At 60.3% G+C, this 26,226-nt stretch overlaps 1 protein-coding gene and 1 long non-coding RNA gene across 17 annotated transcripts in view; one reads left to right on the top strand and one right to left on the bottom strand.

Annotated features, from left to right (window-relative positions):
* Positions 1-18,856, bottom strand: part of LOC103347224 (protein Aster-A) — a 31,541-nt gene extending 12,685 nt beyond the window's left edge. For 2 of the 10 annotated variants that reach the window (XM_070062294.1, XM_070062295.1), the window contains exons 1-15: positions 18,773-18,856; positions 17,828-18,118; positions 10,449-10,659; positions 10,347-10,367; positions 9,994-10,078; positions 9,795-9,898; positions 9,610-9,705; positions 8,989-9,069; positions 8,272-8,384; positions 7,969-8,122; positions 7,398-7,596; positions 6,619-6,762; positions 5,648-5,766; positions 5,415-5,557; positions 2,532-2,644 (exon numbers count right to left, since the gene is read on the bottom strand). In XM_070062294.1, coding sequence (XP_069918395.1) covers positions 2,536-2,644; positions 5,415-5,557; positions 5,648-5,766; positions 6,619-6,762; positions 7,398-7,596; positions 7,969-8,122; positions 8,272-8,384; positions 8,989-9,069; positions 9,610-9,705; positions 9,795-9,898; positions 9,994-10,078; positions 10,347-10,367; positions 10,449-10,659; positions 17,828-18,105 — 1,857 coding nt within the window. In that variant the 5' untranslated portion in view covers positions 18,106-18,118; positions 18,773-18,856 and the 3' untranslated portion in view covers positions 2,532-2,535. Of the gene's footprint in view, positions 1-735; positions 3,992-5,414; positions 5,558-5,647; positions 5,767-6,618; positions 6,763-7,397; positions 7,597-7,968; positions 8,123-8,271; positions 8,385-8,988; positions 9,070-9,609; positions 9,706-9,794; positions 9,899-9,993; positions 10,079-10,346; positions 10,368-10,448; positions 10,660-15,916; positions 16,119-17,143; positions 17,413-17,827; positions 18,119-18,772 lie in introns of those variants that run through there. The other 8 variants (XR_011383947.1, XM_070062292.1, XM_070062293.1 and 5 more) reach the window with 8 other exon arrangements.
* LOC138846475 (uncharacterized) overlaps positions 1-26,226 on the top strand; it is a 73,698-nt gene that overhangs the window by 2,847 nt on the left and 44,625 nt on the right. The gene's annotated exons all lie outside the window — the stretch shown is intronic.

Raw genomic sequence — 26,226 nt, 5'->3', positions numbered from 1 at the left:
CCCTTCCACTGACTAACTCTGTGGCTCACTCAACTGCCACCTTCTAGACTTCGCTTAAATCTCACCTTAGTGAGGCTTGCCCTGTCCATTCAGTGTGAAACCTGAAACCCATGCTTCTCCCCATCCCCAAACTCAATTCCCCACGAGTTGCTTTGTTCTCTACGGCACTGGTTACTGGCTGATCTATGAAATAATCTACTTCTTGATTACGTTACTTGCTTGTGCTCTCCCCTCCAAATAGGATGTAGGCATGATTAAGGCAGGAAGTTTTCCTTTCTGTAATCGATGCTGCACTTAAAATTGTCCCAAGCGCATCCTCGGTACTCAGTAAGTTGGCTAATGGATAAATGAGTGCCTGAGCAGTGTTCTGCATGTTATCTGGAGTTTCACTAGAAACTGAATTTACTGGGGCCGGCGCTGTGGCTCACTTGGTTAATCCTCTGCCTGCGGCGCCGGCATCCCATGTAGGTCCTGGGTTCTAGTCTTGGTTGCTCCTCTTCCAGTCCAGCTCTCTGCTGTGGCCCAGGAAGGCAGTGGAGGATGGCCCAAGTGCTTGGCACCTTCCCCTGCATGGGAGACCGGGAGGAAGCACCTGGCTCCTGGCTTCGGATCGGTGTAGCGCCGGCTGTAGTGGCCATTTTGGGGGTGAACCAATGGAAAAAGGAAGAACTTTCTCTCTGTCTCTCTCTCTCTCACTGTCTAACTCTATCTGTCAAATAAAAAAACAAAACTAAATTTACTGTATTTTGGCAAAGCCAGTCAAATCTGTTTATTTAGACCAAGTGGCCAGGATGGTTCTGGTCCTGTTTCAGTCACCTACTTCTGTTTTCTGTCAGCTTCTCGCCATCGCCTTTGTCAGCCCCTCTGTTCCAGCTCATGGTTTCGCCTTTGAGTCATTGTAGAACCATTTAAGCTGTCACTGGGTACGGGCACTGTGCGGAGCCTGCCAGGTTACCCAAAGGGAACGAGCTGGAAAAGCTCTTAGGGGGAGGTGCGAAGCCAGCCTACTGGGAAATGGGTGTGGCATATCCACAATGGTTTCATCAGAGTCAAAGCCAACCCTGACTTCGCAGTCTGAAGAGCGGCTGCCTACTCGAGTGAAGGTGACTGTGGAATCCGTGGCAGGTGGGCCAGAAAACAGGACACCGGACAGAGTAGCTCTCCGTTGCTGTCCATCAGGACCCCAGGATTTCAGCCGAGGGGTGGTTCCTGGCTCAAAGGGAGGTTTTAAAATTGGCTGGGGCGGAAGTCGCCCGCGACTCGGGGCAGATGCATTAGGGGCTGATGCGGCCGGGGCTGGAACCCCTGCCTTCTTCTTCTCACAAAACGGTGCAGTGGCCGGGATGCACCCGTCTTTGAACAGCCCGCGACCTCCTGGTTCACTTTTAAAATCCGGCAGTACTAGGCTGAGCCCTAAGCAGCATGACCTTTTCGTGGGAAAAGCTGAATGGTTGGGGGCAAGTGACTTCACTTTCTGTCTCTTTTCTTCCACGATGAGTTTTCATTCTTTAATTTTTGTTTTTAATTTAGCCTAAGCTTCCTGGTTTTCCCTTATCTACAATAAGGGGCCTGGCCACAGCCCCTGACATGCCATCTGACACGTGCCTACCCTTTCAGGTGCTGGCACGAGGGGCTCATCATCTTGCAGGCAGACGCAGAAGGACAAGGGAGGGGAAGAGTAGCCTCTCCGCTAACAACCACAGGACCGATATGGCCACCACCAATTACGCCTCGCTGTATCTAATGGACGTCGGATCTGTGCGTTTATTCTGAGGACCAGCTGAGAGGAGGCCGCACGTGTTCCAGGTCAGAAGTTCCAGGCTCAGAGCAGACGCCTTCAGAGAGCTCATGCCTGAGGGTGAAGTAGAAGCCATCTTCCAAGGATTTTCTGGGGTGGACGGGAGAGGTTTGGGGAAAGGTAGTGGGGTACCAAGAAGCCACTTGCATTCCTTATTGTTGAAAACAATAACGTACTAGTGTAGGCCCAAAGAGGATAAGGAGTTAAAGACTACGAAGGGGCTGCTGTTGTGGTGTAGCGCATAAAGCTGCCTCCTGGGACGACGATGCCAGCATCCCACATGGACAACGGCGGATTCCCCGTTACTCCACTTCCCGTCCAGCTCCCTGCTGATGTATTTGGGAAAAGCAACAGAAGATGGCCCAGGAGCTTGGGCCCCTGCCACCCATGTGGGAGACCTAGAAGAAGCTCTTGGCTCCTGGCCTCAGTATGGCCCAGCCTTAGGGCCATTGCAGCCATCTGGGGAATGAACCAGGGGATGGAAGCTCACTCATGCGCTCTGTCTCTCCTTTTCTTAGTGTAACTTCGACTTTCAAATGAATAAATCTTTTAAAATATATTTTAAAAATTGGCTGGGGCTGCTGAGCATAAAACCAGGTGGACTGGTGGCCTTGGTAGGGGGTGTCTGCTCCAGCTGGCCTGGCCCTGGCGAATGGGGGAAGCTCACAGGGGGTCACCGTGGACACCCGAAGGTGGGTGCCTGTGAGTGGGGATTGGCTTCCATGTGGCTTACCAAATCACACTTGGCCGAGTCCACAGAGTCTGGCTGCACTGGTGACAGTGACCACAGAGGCCGTGCTGAGCTCACTGGTGAAGACGGGAATTTGTGGCAGCGACTCAAGGAATCTGTAAGGAAAAGAGAGGGACTCCATATCCATAGGGGTGGAGGACTCAGTTCTGCGGGTGGTAGACTTGGAGAAAACGGAAACAGCTGCTTTCTCCTCTGGTCTTCGGTTGTCCATCAGAACACATCCGAGTTTTAATTTCTCCCGACAGTAAGATACTTTGAAGATCAGAGTAAAGACTTGTAGTGAAAGGACCAGAATTCAAATGGGCTCTATTTCCACTTGAAAGTGGAATTCTTAAAAAAAAAAAATACTGAACTTCAAGAAAGAAATGGCCAGAACAGCAAAAAGAAAAAAAAAATAAGGATTGAGTGTCTCATCCCATCATTTCAGGATCAGCATATGGCATGGGGTTGGTACAGGGGCAGAGGAATTTTGTTAACAGAGCCCGCATCTGGCAGGAGTGGGTGGAGATTTTGTTTGACAGCACATCTGTAGCCTTCATCCCTTCCTCTCCTCTGTCTTCAGTGGGGTTGGAGAACTGGACCAATGGCCTTCAGGAACTTTTCCTTGGCTAAACTTTCTGAACCCATTGTGGCTGGATCCCAAAGTCCCTGCACCACTCTCCTAAAGAGGCAGGAGCCGGCTGGTGCCGCGGCTCACTAGGCTAATCCTCCGCCTGTGGCACCGGCACCCTGGGTTCTAGTCCCAGTTGGGGCACTGGATTCTGTCCTGGTTGCTCCTCTTCCAGTCCAGTTCTCTGCTGTGGCCCAGGAGTGCAATGGAGGATGGCCCAAGTGCTTGGGCCCTGCACCCCATGGGAGACCAGGAGAAGCACCTGGCTCCTGGCTTTGGATCAGCGCAGCGCGCCTGCCATAGCAGCCACTTTGGGGGTGAACCAACGGAAGGAAGACCTTTCTCTCTCTCTCTCTCTCTCTCTCTCTCTCTCTCTCACTATCTAACTCTGCCTGTCAAAAAAAAAACAACAACAACAACAACAACAAGAGACAGGAGCCCCCCAGCAGGGCCGGCTCCATGAGCTGGGGAAGGCACGACTTCTGACGCCTGAGCTCACAGGGGACAACTTCGCCTTCTTACTCCCCGTGGCTCCTGGGTGGTTGGAAGGAATGCAGGTTTCCTGCAGAGGCCCAGGCCCCCAGAGCAAGGAAAAAGCATCGGGTCACTTCCCTGGAAGATGCTGATGGCACACTCCATTGCCTGCATGTGATGGGCGCTTCTACGCTTGGGTCACTATTTGGCCGTCCTCCATCTTCGGCTGTCCCTTCCTCCTCCCCAGGGCTCGCTCAGTCTTCTTTGGGCCGGCATCTAGGTTCTCTGGATGGAACGGAGCTCATAGGGGGAACTTCTTTCTCGCCGGGGTGGTGATGGAGGAGGGTCAGGTTGCACCCTGGATGACAGATCTTAGCTGTCCGGAATGGCCGAGCCTCTTGGAGTTCCCAGTGCCCAGTGCTGGCTCCATCTGAGAGTCCTGCCCAACACTGAGGAGCTTGGAGCCTCCTGGATCGCATAAGCTAAGCAGCGAGACAGAAACCCCGGTGGAAGACAGGCCAGGGAGCGGTGCAGCAGCTGCCGGGTGGGCATGGCCAGTCAGGGGGACCTGGAGCGCGGTGGCCCCGGGAGGCGGGTATGAAGCTCGCCGAGGCCGTTGCCCGTGGACAGCAGCTGCGTGCGCCATGGGGTCCCTTGGCGCGGAGTCCGGAACCTCAGAGCGGTGTCCTGGCTGCCAACTCCGAGGCGAGGCACAGCGCTCAGCCCCAGGTGGGTGAGGGAAGGGTGCGCGAGCCAAGGGCGCGAAGACATCGCAACGGAGGCCCAAGGGCGAGGTCCAACGGCCCAACCCCTGCTGGCCTCGCGCGCTTCGCGCCTGCTCTCGCTTGGTGGCGGGCGTTTGGCACCGAGCGGGTCCCCGCCGTAGGTGGCGACCGACCAGGTCTGCAGGGGCTCGCCCAGCACCGGCCCCCGGGGGCAGGATCGTCTGTCACCTCTGCCTGTGAGTCGGCCAGCCCTTGTCACGAAGACCCTACCCGAAGGCAGAGAGGCGGGAGCAACCTTGATTCTCCCGGGAGAGGAGCTGGACTACGGGAAGGGGGTGGGGCAGGGGAGAGGGGCTGCTGACCACATCCCGGGCTGGCAGGCGGGTTCTCTTCACTGCTCGCTGCAAGTTTGGTTTTTAAAAAGGCGTGTGAGCCTTAGAACCCTTCCCCCCGGCCTGACAGCTGGTAGTGGCCCTAAAAGGACTTCTTGTCCCAGGCGCTCAGACTCCAGAGCTCCCGAATATAACCGTTTGAGCCACGGTGTCTCCCTGTGTCATGGACGCGTCGTGAATTGATGCTTTCTATGGTCTTCGGGATACTGTGCACCAGGCATCCCTGTAGTGGGCACAGGCACTGCCTGCTGGGAGGCCGTGCTTACAGAGCCCGAGATCAAAGCCCTCCCGCCCGCTTCCCAGCTGTGCCGCTTCCCAGCTGTGCCGGGGCTGCAGAGGGCCCCCAGCCCTGCCCCACGCTGTGCCCTAGTCCTTATTGCCACGGCACGCCCTGCACCGGCACCAGTGCTAACTGGTTCCCCAGCAGAACACGAGCTCCCCAGGGACAGGGTCTGTCTGGTCTCCCCCAGCGCTGGGCGCACACAAGATGCTTGGCAGCCGATGAACGCGTGTTCACTGGCACCCGGGGTCCCTCCCTCTCTCCCGGTTCAACACCGCCCTCTGCGGGGATGAGGAGGGGAGGGGTCCCAGAGTCCAGGGGCCCCGGGGCCCAGCACTTCCGCTCTTGGGGTGGGGGGTGGGGCGAGGGGCGGGCGCGGCTCACCGGAGCCGGGCCTTGTTCCGGGCCAGGCCCAGGATGCAGTAGCGATGGGCGGTGTGGAAGTAGTCCTGGTAGGGGATGCCGTGAGTTAGCACCTCTGAGTCCACCACGCAGCCGCCAGCCTGCGGGCCGCGCCGGAACAGCGTCTGTGGGGCGAGGGCAGAGGGGTCAGGACCTCCCGCGCCGCAGTCCTACCTGCCTGCCCTCCCTCCCCGACCCGGCCCCGCCCGGCCCACCTGTGTCTCCACCACAGAGGCGCTCTTGGGGCCCAGCGGGTTGCTGATGGGGATGGTGTAAGTCAGCACCCGGCGCTGGTGGCACTTGTTGTCCCCGCTCCAGGGGCTCAGGGTCACGTCTGGGGGCGGACGGGAGGAGCAGAGTGAGGTGGCCGTTCCCCAGTGCTGTGCCCGCGTGCTGCGGTTTCCACTCTCTGGGGCGTGCGTCCCAGACCCCACCTCTGGTCCCGCCTTGCCCTCTGCACCACCTGCCTGCCAGGAGCCTGAAACCTGAGATGCAGCCTCAGTTTCCCCCCTTGGGACCAGTCCTGGCTCCGCTCCTGAGCACCTGACCCAGGGACCTGCCACCCCCCTACACACTTTACCTGGAAGCCCCCAGCTTCCCCTCGCTTCCCGGCCCCACATGCGCATTGCTATCTCCCTAGACCTGCCCCTCTGAGACCCTCTCCCAGGGATGGCCCCACTGGAGCCCTGGCCCTACCTCCCCTGCTGTCGGCTGCTCCCAGCTCTCCTGAGCGCTGCTCCTGCCCAGCCGCCCACCCCCACCCCCGCCCCGGGGTGCCTGGCCTTGGTCTCCACATCTGGTTCAGAAGTAGCTTGGTGAAGCCTGACCCTAAGCCTTTTCTTTCTAGAATATTCTATGGCTTCCAGGACACCAAGCACTCTTGCTTTTCCAATTGGTCCCTCTGCTGCTTCCGCACCAGGGCTGCAGCCTCACCCACAGCACGCTACAGGGCTGGCCCCAAGGGGCCTCTCCAGCGTCTGCCTCCAGCCCCAGGGCCTTTGCACGCCTGCTGCTCCTCTGCACACCCCCTCCCGTTGCCCAGCAGGACCGTCACCATGGGCCCCGTCACTGAAGCAAGCTCGGAACCCCACCCTCCCAGCAGGGAGGAGGCAGCGCCACACCGCGCAGCAGTGCCCACGCCCCGCAGCAGTGCCCCGGGCCCCTCCGCCGGGCCCCGCCCCCTGACCTGTGAACTTGCACTGCTGCAGGAAGCCCTGGAGAAAGGGCGAGTCTGAGAACAGCATCTGCTGCAGCCGCTCAGCACCCACATGGAAGACGGAGTTGATGAGGAGCCGGCCCGAGAGGTCGGGCAGCAGGGCGGCCAGGTCGGCTGGGGGCCAGCAAGGGACGGGCGTTGGCGGTGGAGGGGCAGACCCGGCTCCCCGCCACCCGCCAGGGCCCAGCCACCGCCGCCACGGCCCGGCTCTGGGAGCAGCACACACCCCCAGGCCCAGCCAATGGGAGTCGCGGTGATGACGGGGTGGGCGTGAGCGCCTTTGCGGCTCTCAGGCACTGATTGGCTCATTCTCCAAGTCGGACCAATAGGAGCCAAGCCCGGGGCGGCTGCCGCAGGCACTGGGAGAAGCTTGCTGGGTCGGTGCTAGGTGTGCCGGGGGCCAGGCTGTGGCCTCTCAGCCTGACACAGGTGCAGCACCCATTTACACGTGGCAACGCGACAACCCCATCGTCACGGCTAACATCATTTTTCAATGAGGAAGACAAGGACCAGAGAGGAGACCGGGATTTGAACCCAGGCCCCTGCCCTCCCAGGTCTACGTCTTATTCACCCTGGCAGCTGTGTGCCTGACAGTTTGACAGACTTCCACCTGGGTGGCTGGGGTTGGACAAGTCCGCCCCTCCACCCCACCCCCGCGCCCCAGCCCTTGGGGTTTCAGCCTCCTGAGCCGGCCAAGGGAGCGACGTCGCCGGTGTGAGCGACGTCGCAGGTAATGGAAGCAGCCTCACCTTCCTCCCCGGTGGATGAGGAGGAGTTACTGGTGTCCGTCAGGAGCTCCTCACTGGGCAGCAGGTCCAAGGGGCCCAGGGAGGCGGGCCCGTTGGGTGGGGTGGGCTCTGTGCTCGGGGGTTCCGCCAGCGGAGTGGCAGTCTGGCTGGACGGGGCGTCTGGCTGGCTGTCCGTCGGCTCTTCCTTGTCCTCCTCTGCCTGCAGAGAGAGGCCTCGTCCAGCCTTGCCCACCTGCGTCCCGGCCGAGGGCCCTGTGCCTCCCCGGGCAGGGACTCACAGCTGAGCCCACCAGGTGAGGGCTCCCCTTGGTCCCTACCTCGCCTCTCATTTTAGATACTTGCATGTGAGGCTTTCTTGCCTGCCCTGGCTGTCTGTCCTGTGCGTACCGCCTCCATCGCCCCACCTCCTGCCCCTTTTGCTTCTTCACTCGGCCCATCTCTGACCTGTTCCTCCACCCCCCACCCTCCTCACCCCCCAGCCCACTCCCTGCCCCCCCGCCCACCTCCCCTCCTGCTCACAACCTTCTGTCTGTCCCTGTCTCCCGCTCTGACCCCAGCATCCTCTGCTCACCCCATGGTCGGCATCGCTGCTGGCGTGGGAAAGGTTGGGGGTGACGCGGCCTCGGCGCGAACCCACAGGGCTTGGTTCCTGGCTGCGGTCAGCAGCCCCTGTGGTCGGGGCGATGTCGCTCAGGGCAATCACATCTCCCACCTCCTTGGGGCTGCTGTAGAAAGGACATGGAAGCCCTGCTGGATGCTTGCGACCCCCCCCCCAACCTTCCAGGGTCTCCCAGACCTTGGACACCCACCTCAGTCCACCCAGCACTGCAGGCAGCCCCTCCGGCTCTCCCCCGACCCCCAGCCTCTGACTCACCCGAGACCGTTCAGCTGCAAGGGGCAGACGTAGTCCTCGTCCTCGCTGGTGAGGCCCAGCTCCGAGCCGTAGCACTGATGCACCAGGTGCCAGAGCTCACGGGGACTCAGCGTCTGGGCACGCAGGGGGTAGGGTTGGCCTCACTCCAGCAGGTGCCCCACCATCCCTGAGCCGCAGCAGTTCCTCTGGCTACCACCAGGGGGCAGCCTGAGCATGACTTCTAGCGCCAGATCCAGTGCCCCCTCGCTACCCATCTGCTAGGAAGCCCCCTCCAGGCCTTGTGTCTGGGGCCTGACCTCCTGTACTGTCCCTCTCTCAGGCTCCTGAATGGGGTCCTCCGGCATTTTTGCTCCTGGGAACAGCCATGGCTGGAGCTACCCCTAGGGATAAGAGCCCCGACATGGCAGGACACGGGGCAGCATGGCACAGCTGGAGGAGCGGAGCCATGGCCGGCGGTGGCAGACCCGTGCAATGACGTCCGCCCTCCCTGTTTCCACCTGGGGGGTTCCCTTGCCCCAGCGCCGGGGACGAACCGTGAGTGGTTCACACCAATTCTCTGCCATGGACTCTGCTCAGGGGTCCGGGGCGGGAACCCTTGCCTGCCCCCTGGTGGCGGCTATGTAGGAAGCTGCAGGTGCACAGGACCTGGTGCCCACAAAGAGCCGGGGGCCCCGGGGAGCCACTCCTCGCCCCAGCCCAGGCCTCACCCAAGGCTACCTTTTCCAGAAGCGCGTTCTGCCAGAGGCGGAAGATGAGGAGGAAGCAGCGGTCCCGGGCCCCAAAGGAGGTGAAGAAATGCTGTAGGGGAGAGAGGGGCATGGGCGGGCAGCTCCGTCCTCGGCCCCCAGCTACCTGACCCCTCTGTTCACTCCTCCCTGCATTCATTCTGCACCACGCGGATCCCGTGCCAGCCCTGAGCAGAGGGACGCCGGCCGGGGTCGCCGTGGTGACACTGTGGACAGTCCCGGGCAGGGTCAGCCTGTGGTGGGTGGGGCTGCGATGCGGGGAGCCCTGGGCCCTGTCCTGGAGGTGACCCGCTGATCCACGCCTGGCCAGCGATACACAAAGAGACGTGTGCTGAGAAGTCCTGCTCCCCACTGCCCTGCCCCTTCCTCAGGGGTGACTTGGCCATCCTGTGACCACCAATCAGCATCCCGGGATGGGGGGGATCGTGAGGGACGGGGAATCAGGACCCGGACACCAGGAGAATCTGACCGGTGTCCGTCCCGAGCAGAGTCTGGCAAAGCCGAGACACAGAGCAGGTGACAGCCCCAAGAGCAGCCCAGGGCGGGCCCCCGGGAGGGAGGAGGCGGGGTCAGTGCGGCCCCTCCGGCCCACCTTCTCGCTCTCCGTACAGATCTGGATGGCGTTGGGGATCAGCTTGGCCGTCTTCTCCTTCTTCAGACACGTCACCTCCTTCAGCTGGATGGAAATCTATGGGCGCAGGGAGAGGTCAGAGCGGCCGGAGCCCGGTCCACCCCGCCACACCCGCGCCGCCCCGCCACACCCGCGCCGCCCCGCACCGTGGTCTCCCAGCGGAAGATGTTGCTGTAGAAGCAGATCCAGTTCTCAGAGAGATAGAGGCGGCCCTGGAGGAGGATCTCGCGCTGCAGGGCGCAGGAGTAATCTGAGAGCGAGAGGACAGACATGGGACACCCAAGTCAGCGGGCAGCAGCGCTGGGGGGCAGGGGGCCGCGGGTGGGCCTGGGGCGCCGGCCTCACCCACGATGAGCCGCTCGGCCTCCGGCAGCTTGCTGAACAGTTTCCGGAAGTCCTCGTTGCGCTGCTTGTAGGTGGGGCTCAGCATCTGCGGGGAGGGCACGCATGGGGGGCGGGGCGCACTGCAGCCCCGCCCCCACAAGCCCCGCCCCGGCGGCTCAGCGTCCAGCCCGCAGCATTGCTGCCCCTTCCTGTGCCCCTTCAGCCTCACCAGGTGGGGACAAAGAAGGGGCTCACGCAGCACCCGACAGCAGCACAGGACAGGACGGGACCCCAGGTCTGTTCATCTCAGCTCGGCCCGCACCTGTCCCGGTCTCTCCCCCAGCCCCCAGCGCGCCCCCTCGCCCAACACTTACACTGTACCAGCTCTGCATCTTCTACAAGAGACAGAACGAGAGGCGGGGTGAGTGCCTGACCGGACCGCCAGTCCTCCCAGCCCCGGGCGCGCCGGCCCCCACCTTGCTGTTGCGGATGAAGTTCCGGCTGCCCAGGCTCTGGGTGCTGGGGGTCCCGGGCACTCCGCCCTTCTCCGAGGAGCTGTCCGACCCCTTCTCCACCATGGTGCCTGCTTCGGGCTCGGGCGGCGGCCGACTCGGGGGCAGGAGCTGCAGGCGCTTCCGCAGAGATGGAGAACTGCTTGGGGTGCTCCGGCCTGAGTGGGGGGTGGTGCTGGGGGCAGGGAGAGGATGGGGGCTGTTATGGGGGAAAACAGGCTGAGGTCTGGGTCAGGACCATTTCTCAAGGCCCACCTATCGGCCCGTCGATCCTCATCTGTCCATCTGTCCATCCACTCACACATGCCTCTGGCCACTCATCCCATCCACCCTACCCACCCGTCCCAGCCAACACCGGCTCACCCATCTTTACCCATCATCCACCCACACACCCCGTCCACCTGCCCAGCCACCCACTCTGCGTCCCAGCCCAGCAGTGTAACCCACAGTACGTGTCCAAAGGGCTCTGCGCCTTGGTCACTTCATCTGTAACCCAGGGATGGCGAACACGGGGCCTCAGCTAGTTGTTTTCAGGGTTAAACGAATCAACCCTTGGGGAGTCCTTCTGGTAGGGCCTGGCATGCAGCGAGGCTCCGTGATACCCGCCGCGGTTTATGAGCTCATTCCATCACTCACACCATGAACACGCACTGAGTAGCGGCTTCCCACTTAGTTGTCCGAGAAATTAAAAAAAAAAAAAAAACACCTCAGCTTCTCTGTTGTTTCTTTTCCCACTTCTCGTTTCCAACCTAATCCCATCAACTTCGAGATCTATTCCCATTACTCTTATTACGCCCACTTCTTCCCGCCCCAGCTCCGTCCCCTCCCACCTGGCCCCTCCTCCCTGCTCCTGTCCCCCCCCCCCCCCGGCTGCTTCCCACCTGCAGCCGGAGGGGAGCCTGAGTTGGGTCAGGTCCTCCAGGCCCAGAGCTCTGTCCTGGACTGCACCTTGCTCCAGCTAAAAGCCAATGGATGTCCTAGGACTGGGACCCCCACCCCCAACGCCATGCCCTGCCCCCTCCACTCCACTCCAGCCATCCCTGCCTCGTGGAGCCTCCCCAGCTTCCATCCCAGGCCAAGGGCTCTGCATTTGCGGAACGTCCACCCACGCCCCGGCATAAGCGGCTCTTATTCACTTCCAACGCTCCTCCCTCCTGGTCACACCCCACACTCTGTGAACTCGTCCTGTCAGCTTATTCACTCTGCTTATTTCCTGCCTCAGACCGAGCGCTACAGGAGGTCTTGGTGGCCACTGTGTCCCCAGCACCCCGGGTTGCAGGCGGCACGTGGCAGGTGCACAATTAAACGTCAGTGACGCAAGTGCGCCCGAGCAGAGGCTCCTGCCCCTGGCGAGCTGAACAAACAGAACACTCCGGTGAGTGTACAAACACCAAGTGCAATCAGGGCCGCGGGCCGGCTGGCGGAAGCTTTGGAGGGACAGCCAGTGTTGACTCCTTATCAGGAACTGTGTATGATTAATTTTATTGTTCTGCAAACACCCCTGCGCACTCGATGCTATCGTCCCTGCCGCCATGGAGGAGGAAGCTGAACCAGGAACCAGTCGCTAGAGGACGCGTGGCTGGCTTACTGCAGGGCGGAATTCCAGTGCCGGGCCCCACATCCACCCTGGGGTGCGGGTGGGACTCCCCCAGCCACTCAGGGCGCCCTGAGCTGGTCTCTCTCGCCTCCAAGCCTCAGCATCGGCCGTTCCTAGGCCCACGCCATCTTCTCTTCTTCTTTGCCTTGCAGATTCTTCCACGTTCTTCAAGACTCTTGCTCCCACGGCCCCTCCCTTCTCCGTGGCCCCCCGACAGCACACACATGCCAGCCCTGGTGACTCTGGCTGCCTCTGGTTCACAACGGGTCCGCTTCGTGCACACGTCTGTGGGCTCCCAGCTGGCAAGCCTTGGTGTCGTCGTGGTCACCACCCTGCCCCCTGCCCTGTTCTGGACACAGTGCAGCTCCTTTGCCTAACATGAGGGTACTTCAAAAAAAAAAGCTCTTGGAAAATGGAATTGAAAGATAAGTTTATTTTGGTGCAAAAAAACCTTTCAAATCCATGATTGCGAGGGAGCCTTCAAAAAGTTTATGAAAAATGCAGATGATGTGTACATGGCAACATTTTTGAGCAAAAATAAATGCATCCCTTCAATTCCATTTTCCCAAGAACTTTTGCAAAGTACTTGCTTACTTAGAAAACCAACTTGCAGAACCAAATAAATGAAGGCAAAAACTGAATCAATGATGGCGGGAGCCGCTGCTACTCCCAGGAGCCACCACAGCCGCTCAGCTTCCTCCCTGCCCCCACTGCCTGCTCGCCACCTGCAGCCAGGCTCTGCCCTCCATGGCCGCACCTCCCTCCAATAAAATAAAAAAGTCGAGGCAGGGCTAGTCCTTCTCCAGCACACCCTCTGCTCTGGCTCTTGTCCTGAGTGTCCCCTCCGCCCCCAATGCTCTCCCTCCCACATGTCCACGGGGCTCCCTTAGGCCTCCAGGTCTCAGAGGGGACTCCCCCAGCACCCACTCGCCCCTTCCTCCTTCTCTGCGGGCTCCCCTGGGCCCCTCTGTACCCCCTCGGTTCTCCCTGCACGGACTGGCCCCAGCACCTAGCACGGGGCCGGCATCTGCTGCTGCGACCAGAAGGAATGACGGACTTCCTCCCGGCCCCGCCCAGAGCTTGTGCTCCCCGAGGTGTGCACCTTGCGGCCTAGCACTAGCAGCTCTGGAGGGGGCAGCAGCAAGGGGCCTGGGCCCTGGGGGCCTGGCCGGCTTCCAGGCTCCATGTTGTCACTTCCTCCCGGTGTGACCCTGGCCCAGCGTTTGGACGGGCTCGTGCCTCAGTTTCCTCTTGTGTGCAATGGGAATACTAACGGTACCCAGCTCGTGGGGTTGCTCGGAGGGGAAAGGGAGGTGAGAGACCCGAAGCTCGGGGCCTAGCAGGTGCCCTGCAGGGATGGGTGGACGGAAGTGATGACCGGGCAAGTGGCCGGGCCACCTTCCCAGCCATGCGGAGCCAGCTACCATGCCGAGCCTTCCCGGGCCCCAAGCGACCTCAGCAGCCATGATCAGCCTCCGTGTACTGCCTGCCCCCTAACTCCAGTCACGCACTGTCTAAAGGCCCAGGCCCTGGCCCTGGGGACACAGCAGCAAGCACCATGGGTGCAGTCCCCCGCCTGCAGGGTGGCAGACACAGACAGCCGGGAAGGAAACCCGGAAATGAGGGTGCTGACCGCAGACAGTGGCCGGCGCAGCAAAGCAGCGCCACTCGGCCAGCAGCAGCCGCAGGAGGAAGCTGCTCCTACTGCACGTTCGGGGACCCACCCCGCCCCCCATGGCCCAGGTCAGAACCTTATGCCCGCGCCAGTTTGGGGACCACAGAGATAAAGGATGGATGTGGCTGCTGAAGTCCGAGTCAGCCAGGGCCTCACTGGGCAAGGCTCGCGTGGGCTGAGCTCTGGGGACAAAGGACAGCTCTGGCAGAGTGGGAGAAGACCGTTCTGGGGCAGGAACATCAAGTTCAGGGCAGGGCCGGGCCTGGCAGGGCTGAAGAGGAGCAAGGTGGCTGTGGGGGCTGCAGGAGGAGCGCAGGGCAGAGGAGTGTGGGCTTCACTCGGGGCCCAAGCAGGGGTGCACTGCAGCCTCCCTGGCCTCCCACACACCTGCCCAGCTCGTCTGAAGCCACAGTCTGCAGCAGGAAGCCTGAGGCCAGGGTCAAGCCCAGGGACAGGGCAGGGCTCGCACCCCTGGTTCTTGCAGGACAAAGGGGAAGTGCTCTAGGCCCTGGGGCTGCCGGACCTACCAGCCGGCTGCAGCCCAGTGAGGGGAGGAGCCCAAGTGGCTGCAGAACCGTTATGGGGGGTGGGGACTCAGTAAGAGATGGGGTTCTTGCACTGCAGACCCCCCCTTCCTGGCCCTTCACCCACAGCTGCCTCGGAGCAGACAGACAGACAGACAGACACACACACACACACACACACACACACAGCTCCTGAGGGTCACAGAAGCCCAGAGAACCCCAGATAAAATGCACGCACACACGGGCCCACCCCAGTCTCAGCGGACAATGGCAGGCAACTCACAGACACAAAGGGAGGCACACACAGAAAACACAGCCCCTCCCCCCCCGTGGGGGCAGGGGAGGGCGCCAGCGACCAGGTCAGCCCACACATGCCCAGGGTCCCTCTGCCCCCTTGGGGTCCACCATCTGGTGCGGAAGACAAAGCAGGAGCCAGTGCTGCAGCGGCAGGGAGGCGGTGGGAACCCTGCCACCCAGCCGTGAAGGGCTCGGAGCACCAGGGAGCTGTGCACACACCTGGAAGGCACAGCGGCCAGGTAACGGACAGGAACCGAGCACCGACATCATTACAAGCCCTCCCCGGGGCCAAAGGTCAGTAATTACTGCGGCCTCCACAGTCAAGCACCCAAGCACCGGGCAGGTTGGGGGGGGGCAGGCTCACAGCCACGAGGGGCCTCTCCTCACACACAAAGAAAGTGGCAGAGGGTCTCGCGGCGGCCCACACCCGGCAGCCTCACAAGGGATACACACAGAAATGGAAACCCCGGGAGCCAGAGCCACACACACACACGGCACCTGGGACACACACAGATAACTCAACGTTTGCACACGAGGCTAACCTAGAGTTTCAAAAACCAATTACAGGCGCACACCCGGACACACCGCAAAGTCACAGCTGGGCACGGACTGGTAACTTACACCCGGAGCCACAGGCGGAACTGGAGGTGACCGCGTGCGTGCACACACACACACACACACACACAGTCACCGAGGGCCACAGCCGCTACACACCCCCACATGGAACCAGCCACACACGCAGGGAGATACAGGAGACACAGGCACACAACCCCAGAGGGTGGGGGGCACGATCAGACACTCGCTGAGGGTGGCAGAGCCGCGGAAGGCAGCAGAGGGGGCCTGCACACGCGCACGGACCCACACTACTGTACACAGGGACACACACGTCCAGCTGGAAACGCACTCGGGCACGCGGCCCTTGGGCCACGCAGGAGCCCCGCCCCCCGCAGCCCAGACCCACCAGGCCGGCGGGAGAGGGCCCAGCCGGCGGGGTGCTCGCCGACTTCCCCGCATCCCGGGCCGGCCTCCCAGGCAGAGGCCAGCAGTGCCTGCGCGCCCTCCCCGCAGGCGGCGCTGCCCGCAAGAGGAGCCCCCAGCCCGGCCCAGCCAGCCAGACCCCCGCCACCGCCACCCAGCGCCTCGCGGGCCCGCAAAGGCGACCCCCTCGGAGTCGCCCCTCGGGGGTTGCGCCCCAGGTGCCCCGCGCCGGCAGCCCAGACCTAGGCCCACGTGCGCCAGCGCGGGACCCAGCTCGGCCGCGCCGCCCCGCAGCCGCGCAGGCGCCCCCTCCCCGGCGCCCGGCCCTCAGCCCCCCGACGCCGGCGGCCCCGGTTCTTACTCGAACATGGATGCGGCGCGGCGGCGCCCCGGCCGCAGGGCAGGGCAGGGCAGGGCAGGGCAGGGCCCGGCTGCGCGGGGCTGGGCTGCGCTGGGCGTCCCCGCAGGGCACCGGCCTCGCCTTCCGCGGCCGCCGCCCCCACCCGACCCCGCCGGCCGCACAAAAGGCCGGAGCCGCGGAGGCCGCCGCGGCGTCAGCGACTCCCCTTCCTCTCCCCGCCCCGCGCGTCACGGCGCCGCCCCCGCCCGCAGCAGCGCGCCCAGGGCGGCCGCGGCCTAGACGCCGACCGCCGGGCTGCGGGCCGAGCAGGCGCCGGAGACGCGGAGCCGGCGCGCACCAGGCTCCCGGGCCCTCCAGGAGACCCCCGCGAGGTTGGCGGCGGCGGGGACTGACCCCAGGCGTTGGGGCGCCCGGAGCTGGCGGGAAGGGATTTGGGGGTGCCGGGCCCGAGAGGATCCCGAGGCCTGGAACGTCCAGCCCTGGCAGCCAGACGGCGTCAGAATCCAGCACCCCCTTGGCTCTTGTCTGTGCCAGTCTCCCCGGGCCACCGCGCAGGGCCGCGCTGGCGGGTGGGAAGGGGCTGCTGGGTGGCCTGGGGCCTGGTGGCTACGCAGTTGGGTGCCGCCCCCCTGCTCGGTGGCCGGGGCCCGTGGCCACTTGTGCGAGCCCAGGCACATGGGTCGTGGCCACTTGTGGGAGCCGCTGGCTCCTTGCCCGGCCCCTGGGGTCTTGAGGCCCACCTCATAGCTCCTAGGTAGGCTGCCCCATTCCCATCGCGCCCTGGAGGGTGGCGGGCCCACGTGTCTGTCCCCCACCCTTCTCTTCCCCTCACACCTGCAGAATCTAAAACTCTTCCCGGCCCCCAGCCTCGCTGGACTCCCCCTGGCCTGGCCGGGCCTCCTTCCTTTCCCCGGTCTACTGCTCCCCTCCCCGCCCCCACAGCCTGTTCCCCACCTGCATCCACCCTCAGGCTCCGGCCAGCCTTCCCCCAGCTCCTCCTCTGTCCCCGGCTCCCTTTGTATTTCCCCTTGCCTGTGTCTGCTTTTGAGATACCTTGACATTTCCGAGCAGGGCGTATCAATTTCACACGCGAGGACCAGGATGTTGGGGGGGGGGAGGGGCAGAGGCAGATATATCTCTTTTGTAAAGACAGAAACCATCAGAGCCACAGCCCACGGCCCCTTTTCTCCATGCTCCAACCCCCTTGCTGTCCCTGTGTAGCTTTACCGTGGGCTCTTGGGTCCGTGTGCTAACTCCAGGATGCACCTGCCAGCCCTGCAGCCCGCCTCACAGGTCTTTCAGAAAGATCTGCCACCAGACTCCTGCTGGATCATTCTGCGGCTCGCTTTTCTCGGTCACCACGGGGTCTGAGGTTCTGGAGCTCAAACTCTAGTCCTAGGGCGTCCGCTGCTGCTGGAGCCCACCACCCCGGCTGCTTCTTGTTCTGTCCTCGTTGGGCCTGTGACCCCGAACGACCCAGTTCCTGTCTGCCTGGGCCAGAGGCTGTGTTGTGTTTTGCTTGCCTGTGAGCTACGGCAGGAAATGCTTTTTATCCCAGCCCACACTTCAACATGTACGTCACGCCGTGTTGCTTGCAGGAAACCGCACGGCCCCGCCATGCCTTGCCCGGGCTGCTGTTTTCAACTCTGTCCTGTTTCAGTTTGGAGACCAAGCGCTCCTTGCGCGGGGTCCTGACCCACAGTGAGCGGGCCAAAGGCTGACTCATGGTCACCGCTACCCACGCACTCTCTCCTCGCTGCTGGTTTGCTGTGCTGCCACTCAGGCCCCCGTGGGGTGAGGCCACACGATATCCAACCTGCAGCCGGCTCGCCTGGACACGGAGAGCCCATCCAGGAGTCTGAGCTCCCAAAGAGAGACCCCCGCCTCTCCCGCCCCCTGCCCTGGTCTCACCTGTCCTGGGACAGGCTGTCCAGGTCCGAGCTGCTCAGCCGCCCCGAGCGTCGCAGGGCCGGCGTGCAGGGGGGCGACTCCCCGTCACTGGATGGCGTGACGTGTATGGAGGGCACCTCCAGGAACCTCCAGGGCCCAGGGTCCAGGCCGGCGGTCGCGCCATCCTGTGGCTGCCGCTCTGCAGGGATGACAGGTGGGTCCCGGATGCTGCTCTGGTCCCCTGGGGGCTCCCAGGGCAGTGGGGGCAGGAGCTCGGCCTTAGGGAGGGGCTCAGCCATAGTGGTGTGGACGCTGGGGGAGAAAGGCGAAGGTAAGAGGCCCTTGTCCAAGTCCCTGTCAGCTCGCTGGTGATAAGCACGGTGTGGGAGGGAGCGAGGTCCGAGCGGAGGCCCCCTTCCGCCAGCACCCTCCTGGTAACTGCAGATCCCGGTACAGCATCCTTGGATGGCTGGGCAGGCCCAGCCCGGGACCTGCACACAGTAAGCGCTCACTCCCTGGCTGCTGCTATCCCTGGGCTCGTGGTGCCCTGGGCATTCTGTATACCCCCACCCAAGCCCAGCGTGCCCTCCACACGCAGGCCTGCGGGAGGCTGCTCAGGCTCGCAGACAGGCAGAGTCCCGGATTGGCTTCCCTGTGTGCTGGGCACTTGCTGCTCCCAAGACAAAGGGAGGGTGCCTGCTGCCGCCACCATCGCCACCTCCTCGGCCTGTAAGGAAGCCAGGCCAGCTCTGGTGGCTGTGGAAGTGGTGTTGGTGACCACTTGGGTCCGGGGAGGCCCAGCCAGAGCCCATCTGTCTGTCCTTTGTTAGAACAGCAAGGGCTTCTTGGTACCCAGCTGCCTGGAGGCTAAGGAAGCAGGGCCTGGGAGACCTGGGGAGAGTCCCTGTGGTGTGGGGGTGACCCTGAGCTTGGGAGCCAGGCCCCCTGGGGCCCCGACAGCCCTACCTTAACGGCTTCCACTGCGGTAAGCATGGAGACCAGGCCCTGCCTTGCCCCGTGGCGTCCTGACCTTCAGGCCGGGGCGCATGCGTGGCTGGAGTCGTGTTACCCTCTGGCCAGCTGCTCCTGGGAGAAGGGACAGCGAGGGTGGGGATGAGGTGTGCGGCCAGCAGGAGGCTGCAGAGCCACCCCTCCTGCCCCCCTGGACTGCCCAGTGGAGATGAGGGCTTCTCCCGCGGTGCCCTGCCCAAGGCGGCCCTGTCTGCCCAGAACGGCTCCTCCAAGTTCGGAGATCACCCCCAGGTGGCCCGGTTCCGGTCCTCATCTTCCCACCTTGTTCTCGGCAGCCCTGACCAGGGAGGCAGTGCCTGGTCTGTGGAAGCCAGCGTGGCCCTCGGCTGAGGGCGGGCACTGTCCCTTGCTCCTCCATGTTTGTCACACTCGTGTGAGGGTTGACACACACTGAAGAGTGCCTAGATCAGCTATGATGTCTAACAGCAGAGTGAGCCCCGGGAACCCCAGCCCCGGTAGGAGCCCCGGGCCTGCCTCTGGGCCCTCGCCAGCCCCCACTGCCTCCGCTCCCCGAAGTCTCTGTCACCCTCCTCTTGACAACTTTTCCCTTATATGTTTTTTGTTTGTTTGCTTTTTCTTTTTTTAATTTTTTTCTTTTTTTCCCCTTTTAATACTTTTTATCGCATTGGTGTGCATCCCTAAACAATATTATTTTGTTTTTTTTTTAAAGGTTTTATTTTATTTTTGACAGGCAGAGTGGACAGTGAGAGAGAGAGACAGAGAGAAAGGTCCTCCTTTGCTGTTGGTTCACCCTCCAATGGCCGCCACAGCAGACGCACCGCGCTGATCTGAAGCAAGGAGCCAGGTGCTTCTCCTGGTCTCCCATGGGGTGCAGGGCCCAAGCACCTGGGCCATCCTCCACTGCACTCCCTGGCCATAGCAGAGATCTGGCCTGGAAGAGGGGCAACCGGGACAGAATCTGGCACCCCAACTGGGACTAGAACCCGGTGTGCCGGCACCGCAGGCGGAGGATTAGCCTATTGAGCCGCGGCACAGGCCTCAATATTATTTTGTTTTGTTTCTTTTTTTTTTTTTTTTTTTTTTGATTTTGAGGTTTATGAAATGAAATCATATACCCTGTGTTATCTTCTGAGACTTGCTTTTTTTTACTCATAATTCTTTTTTTATCTTTTTAAAATATATTTATGTTTTTGAAAGGCAGAGTTAGAGGAGGGAGGGAGGGAGAGAGAGAGATACCAGTCTTCCATCCACTGGTTCACTCCCCAGATGGCTGCAACAGCCAAAGCTGGACCAGGCTGAAACCAGGAGCCTGGGACTCCATCTGGGTCTCCCACAAGGGTGACAGGGCCCCAACACCCGGGCCACCTTTTGATGCCTTTCCCAGGCTGTTAGCAGGGAACTGGAGCAGGAGTGGAGCAGCCAGGACTAGAACCAGCGCTCGTATGGGACGCTGGGGTGCATGCGTTGGCTTACCCCGTGGTTGCTGTGCCACCACACAGGTCCCAGATTTGATCTGTTTTTTTTTTCTGCTGCATAGTATTCCAGCATGGGCATGCATCATCACTGATTTATCCATTCTTCCTGCCCATGGACTCTGAGTTATTTATGGTTTTCTGCTAAAATGGACAGCGCGATCACGAATGGAGAAGCCACGTCCCACGGGTTGCCCAGCCACAGCTGCCTCACCTGCGTGGTTCCATCCAAGTGCCTGCGTGGGCTCCCTTGATCCAACTCTGAGCTATTGTCCATTGGCTCAATTATCTTAGCTCTGTGGTCAGTCTTGGTATCGGATAAAGGGTGCCTTCCTCTCACTCTGATTGTGCCAGAGTCTGTCCAGTTAGAGGGGGAATTTGATTCTGAATCTATAACCAATAATTGATATTTTTAAAGATTTTATTTATTATTTGAGAGGTGGAGTTGCAGACAGTGAGAGGCAGAAAGAGAGAGAGAGAGAGAGAGAGAGAGAGAGAGAGAGAGAGAGGTCTTCCATCTGCTGGTTCACTCCCCAGATGGCCACAACAGCCAGGGCTGCGCCGTTCCGAAGCCAGGAGCCAGGAGCTTCTTCTGGGTCTCCCATGTGGGTTCAGGGGCCCAAGGACTTGGGGCATCTTCCACTGCTTTCCCAGGCCATAGCAGAGAGCGAGATTGAAAGAGGAGCAGCCGGGACTTGAACTGGCACCCATATGGGATGCCGGCGCCACAGGCGGAGGATTAACATACTGCACCACAGCGCCGGCCCCCGATAACGGATATCTTTACAATACAGGTTGAGCATTCCTACCCCAGAAATCCAAACTCTGGAATGCTCCAAGATCTGGAGCCTTTTGAATGCCAACATGACACCACAAGTCTGCTGGCTCCGTGGTCACCAAGTTTGTACATAAGGTGATCAAGAACATTGTGTTTAAGGTGTCTGTGAAACACGAATGAGTTTCATGTTTACATCTGGGTCCCCTCCCCACGATATCTCATTGTGTATATACAAGTATTCCAAAGTCCCCAAGTACCCCAACATCTCTAACACTTTCGCTGCAGGCATTTCGTTAAAGGAGCCTCAGCTCAAACTGCGTTTCCCAAGATGTCCACATGGGGTCGCTCTCTGTGCATGTTTTTGCGATATTTCACCGTCTGTGTTTAGATATTTTAGATAACGGTGAGATACACCCATAGTGTTAAATGTACCATCCTAGCCACTTTTAAATGTACTATTCAGTAGTATTTTAACTTTGGTAATTCGTGGCTTCTTAAACTCTTTGGTTAGCAGGTAATACAGGAAAGGTATGAAGCATAAATGTACGGCTTAATAGATAATTATAAAGGACCTGGAGCCCCACCGCCCGGGGCCAGAGCAGGCGTGGTATCAGTGCCCTCGAAGCCACTGTGCCTTTTCCTCTGGAGACAAGCATGGCCCTGAAGCCTAGGGTAACCCCTTCCTTTTATTTCTTCTTATTCTTTCTTAAAATTTATTTGGGAGCCTGCACGCCCATCCACTGGTTCGCTCCACTTATGCCTGCAGTGGCCAGCGCTGGATCGGACACCGGCATCCCATCTGGTGTCTTAGTGCCAGGCCAAACACTCACCTCTGCTTTTCTTTAATTGTGTGTTTTGTTTTGTTTTTAATCTGAAAGAATTAGAGACAGACAGGGAGACAGCGATCTTCCTCCCGTGGATTCCCTCCTCCAGTGGCCAGGAGCCTGGAGCTGCTTCTGGGCCTCCCGCGTGGGGGCAGGGGCCCGAGGACGTGGTCCATTCTTGCTAGGAAAGCTCATCTGTGATGACTGTGGGTCTCCAGTGGCGCTGCTGGGTGGGCAGCTGTCCACACGGCGAAGGGGGAAGGGGGTGTCCCGTCCCTGAAGGTATCCAGCCGCCAAGTTGCCCCTCGTGTCACGGCGCCTGCGTTCGTTCGCCGGGCCGGGATCCGCCCCTCTCTCCTTGCCCAAGGTTATCATCTGCAAGAGCTATCCAGGCGGGCCCAAGGCTCTCTCTTGGAAGAACGGGGCTGGTAGTCCGCGTCCTCTTTACTTTTCCTCTCTCAGCCCTGGCACACAGGGCCGATTTCTGAGTAAAGTTCCTGCCTCCCACTAGGGCTGCGGAGAGAAGAAAACTCATTTGGACGTCATGTCCTTGCAGACGTGGCCAAGTGCCCGGTAGGAATGCCCGTGTGTTTCCTGTCTTTATCAGTTCCCTCAAAACCATCCATTCTACTCGGTTTTCTCTGCAGGGGCTCCCAGGGTCCCCAGATCGCCCTCTGCAGTCCCCTCCAAGCCTGCAGGGGGCGCTCGTTGGCTGGTCCAAATCCCAGGCCGTTGCTACAGACTGCACACGCGGAGTGGGCACCGGGAGAGGGTCCTCTTCTCCTCTTACGCAGGGCCTCCACAGCAGGTGGGCATATGTACTTCTGGCAAATAACAGCAATATATTTGCACACCCCAGATACAGGAAGATTGGCTGACTACCTTTTTTTTAGGATTTGTTTTATTTATTTGAAAGGCAAAGTGACCGAGAGAGGAAGAGATCTTCCATCCACTGGTTCCCTCCGCAAGTGGCTGCAATGGCAGGTGCTGGGCTGGGCTGAAGCCAGGAGCCTGGGACTCCAACCCGGGTCTCTCACATGGGTGGCAGGACCCAAGCGCTTGGCCATCTTCTGTCATTTTCCCAGTGGGTCAGCAGGGAGCTGGGTTGGAAGCAGAGCAGCCAGGACTAGAACTGGAACCCTGCTCTGAGATGCCGGTGTTGCGAGCTGTGGCTTAACCCGCTATGCCCCCGACCATATGTGCTTCTTTTTAATTAATTAATTAATTTGGAATTCAGAGTTACACAGAGAGAGAAGCAGAGACAGAGAGAGAGAGAGAGGTCTTCCATCTGCTGGTTCACTCCCCAATTGGCCACAACGGCCGGAGCTGTGCCGATCCGAAGCCAGGAGCCAGGAGCTTCTTCCAGGTCTTCCATGCGAGTGCGGGGAAAGACTTGGGCCATCTTCTACTGCTTTCCCAGGCCATAGCAGAGAGCTGGATCAGAAGTGGAGCAGCCGGGTCTCGAACTGGCATCCATATGGGATGCCAGCACTGCAGGCGACGGCTTAACCCACTACACCACAGCGCTGGCACCGACTGTATGTGTTTCTAATGAACTGTGGCTTCTGGGTTTTCCCCTGAGTATGCCCACTTGGTTCTGGTAAGTTCTGACCTTTTACTAAATCCCGCCCACATGCTCTCTCTGCGGACGGTTTCTTCCCCAGCTGTGTCTAATTGAACCAAGTTCCTTCCCACAGGCTCCATTCTGGAGAGCCCCAAATCCTTCAGAACATTCCAGATCCTTGGGTTTCCCAGCCTCAATTCTTTGTGACAGCCTTAAGTTCCATTTCCACAGAGCAGATGCATCCGTTTGTGCCAAGTAACGGTACCAGGGCGAGCGGGACAGCCCCTCCGCCCTCCGCCGGCCTCTTGCGGCTTCCGCTTCTCGTGAACTTGTACTTTGTCTTTCTGGCATCTTGGACCCACAGGGCCACAGCCCTCACAGCAGACGCCCGGTCCAAGGCCGTCTCCTGCCCTTGAGCTTGGGGCTGCCTGGCTGATGTGCTCAGAGTTGGCCAGGTGTTAGCACCTTGCCAGGGGCAGGGAAACAGGGCGTGACTTTTTTGTTTGTTTTCATTTTATGAACCAAAGCACTAAAAGGTTGGCCTCCTAAGGGCTTCTTGCCTCTCCCTAGTTTCTTTTTCTGCACCGACTTTGCTGTTCCGCCTTCTCGATTTATGTATTTTATTCCTACTGATATTCTGGGAAAGGAAGGCCTGTCCTGTTTCTCAAACCCCACAGAGATGTGGGTGTTTGGTACGGGAGTTGGGTTGCTGCTTGGGACACTTGCATCCCGTGTTGGAGTTCCCGGTTCGATTCCCAGCTCCTCCACTACCAATCTAGCTTGTTGCTGCTATGCATTCTGGGAGGCAGGCTGGAGCCCCTGCCACCCACATGGGAGACCCAATGGAGTCTTCTTGGATTCTGGCTTCGGCCTGACCCAGCCCTGGCTGTTGCAGGCATTTGGGGAGCAAACCAGAGGATGGAAGTTTCTCTCTTTCTCTGCCTCTTGCTTCCTCTCTCTGTCACTGTGCCTTTCACAAATAAAAAAAAGAAAAAGAGGGCCGGCGCCGTGGCTCAATAGGCTAATCCTCCGCCTTGCGGCGCCGGCACACCGGGTTCTAGTCTCGGTCGGGGCGCCGGATTCTGTCCCGGTTGCCCCTCTTCCAGTCCAGCTCTCTGCTTTGGCCCGGGAGTGCAGTGGACGATGGCCCAAGTCCTTGGGCCCTGCACCCACTGGGAGACCAGGAGAAGCACCTGGCTCCTGCCTTCGGATCAGTGTGGTGCGCCGGCCGTGGCGGCCATTGGGGGGTGAACCAACGGTAAAGGAAGACCTTTCTCTCTGTCTCTCTCTCTCACTGTCCACTCTGCCTGTCAAAAAAAAAAAAAATTGAAAATTAAGAAGAAAGGTGTTGTCTACAGATGCCGACCTCAGGAGGCTGTGGTCCGGACCCCACGGGACTGTCTGCAGCGAACGCACCACTTCCTCAATGCAGGGCGTTCGTCTTTAGCAACAAATTCTCCTTCGCTCATCAAAGCAGCACTGGGAAACTAAGCCAAGAGAGGGAGACTGGCCGATGAGTCCCTGAGATCAGCTACATGAGAGGCGCCACTCAGTGGCCCAGGTTCGACAGAGGGGAATTTCCATCCACTGCTACGGTTTTCAGGCTGGCTCCTGTGCCCAGGACAGACACATCGCGGCAGCGCCTCTGGACAGTGGGAACTGAGCCGTAGGCACGTCACGAGCCTACAGTAGCCAGCGCAAGCCTACAGTGGAGGAGCCCACAGCGCTGGTCTGCACAGCAGGGGGGATGTGGTTACACACCTCCGGGGCCTGCGGAGACTCTAACGAGATAAGGACAAGGCTCAGCGCAGAGGCCAGCACTCACGGAGCGGCCAGGGCTCTCACGCCTATTAGTTTATGCTCCCCAGGGGCTGTTTCAGTCAGTGTCTATGGTCTGTGGTTTCAACAACCGCGTTATAGAAGACACTGGAAACCGGATGCGGGGGAAACAAAGCCAGACCGAGTGGGAGAATCCTGGAACGCTGGCTGCTTCCCTGCTCTGTTCGGCTCGGGGTTATTTTGCCGCAGCTCTTACTGGGAAAGTACTTCCAATGAGAAGATGATGCACACTTGTTTGCAAAGAGAACAAAGAAGGTAGGAATGGGAAAGGTCCCGCCTTGCTCCACGGCCAGGTTTTGTGAGAGGAGCCCTTAGCCGAGTGTGGCTCGTCCCTCTTCCCTTTTTATGTATTAGGGTTATATATATATTTTTAAAGATTTAGTTGAAAGTCAGAGTTACACAGAGAGAGGAGAGGCAGAGAGAGAGAGAGGTCTTCCATCTGCTGGTTCACCCCCAATTGGCCACAGTGGCCGGAGGGAGCTGTGCCGATCCAAAGCCAGGAGCCAGGAGCCAAGAGCCTCTTCCAGGTCTCCCACGTGGGTGCAGAGGCCCAAGGACTTGGGCCATCTTCTACTACTTTCCGAGACCACAGCAGAGAGCTGGATTGGAAGTGGAGCAGCTGGGTCTCAAACCGGCGCCCATATGGGATGCCAGTGCTTCAGGCCAGGGCGTTAACCTGCTGCGCCACAGCACCGGCCCCTAGGGTTATACTTTTTAAGACAAGTTTTAAAAGTCAAATGGAGGGCCGGCGCCGCGGCTCACTAGGCTAATCCTCCGCCTAGCAGCGCCGGCACACCGGGTTCTAGTCCCGGTTGGGGCGCCGGATTCTGTCCCGGTTGCCCCTCTTCCAGGCCAGCTCTCTGCTGTGGCCAGGGAGTGCAGTGGAGGATGGCCCAGGTGCTTGGGCCCTGCACCCCATGGGAGACCAGGAAAAGCACCTGGCTCCTGGC

This window comes from Oryctolagus cuniculus, chromosome 18 (assembly GCF_964237555.1).
Source record: "Oryctolagus cuniculus chromosome 18, mOryCun1.1, whole genome shotgun sequence".
In the NCBI taxonomy this organism is placed as follows: Eukaryota; Metazoa; Chordata; class Mammalia; order Lagomorpha; family Leporidae; genus Oryctolagus; species Oryctolagus cuniculus.
The sequence above is the reverse complement of the archived record's forward strand: the minus strand, read 5'-3'. Positions and strand labels throughout refer to the sequence as shown.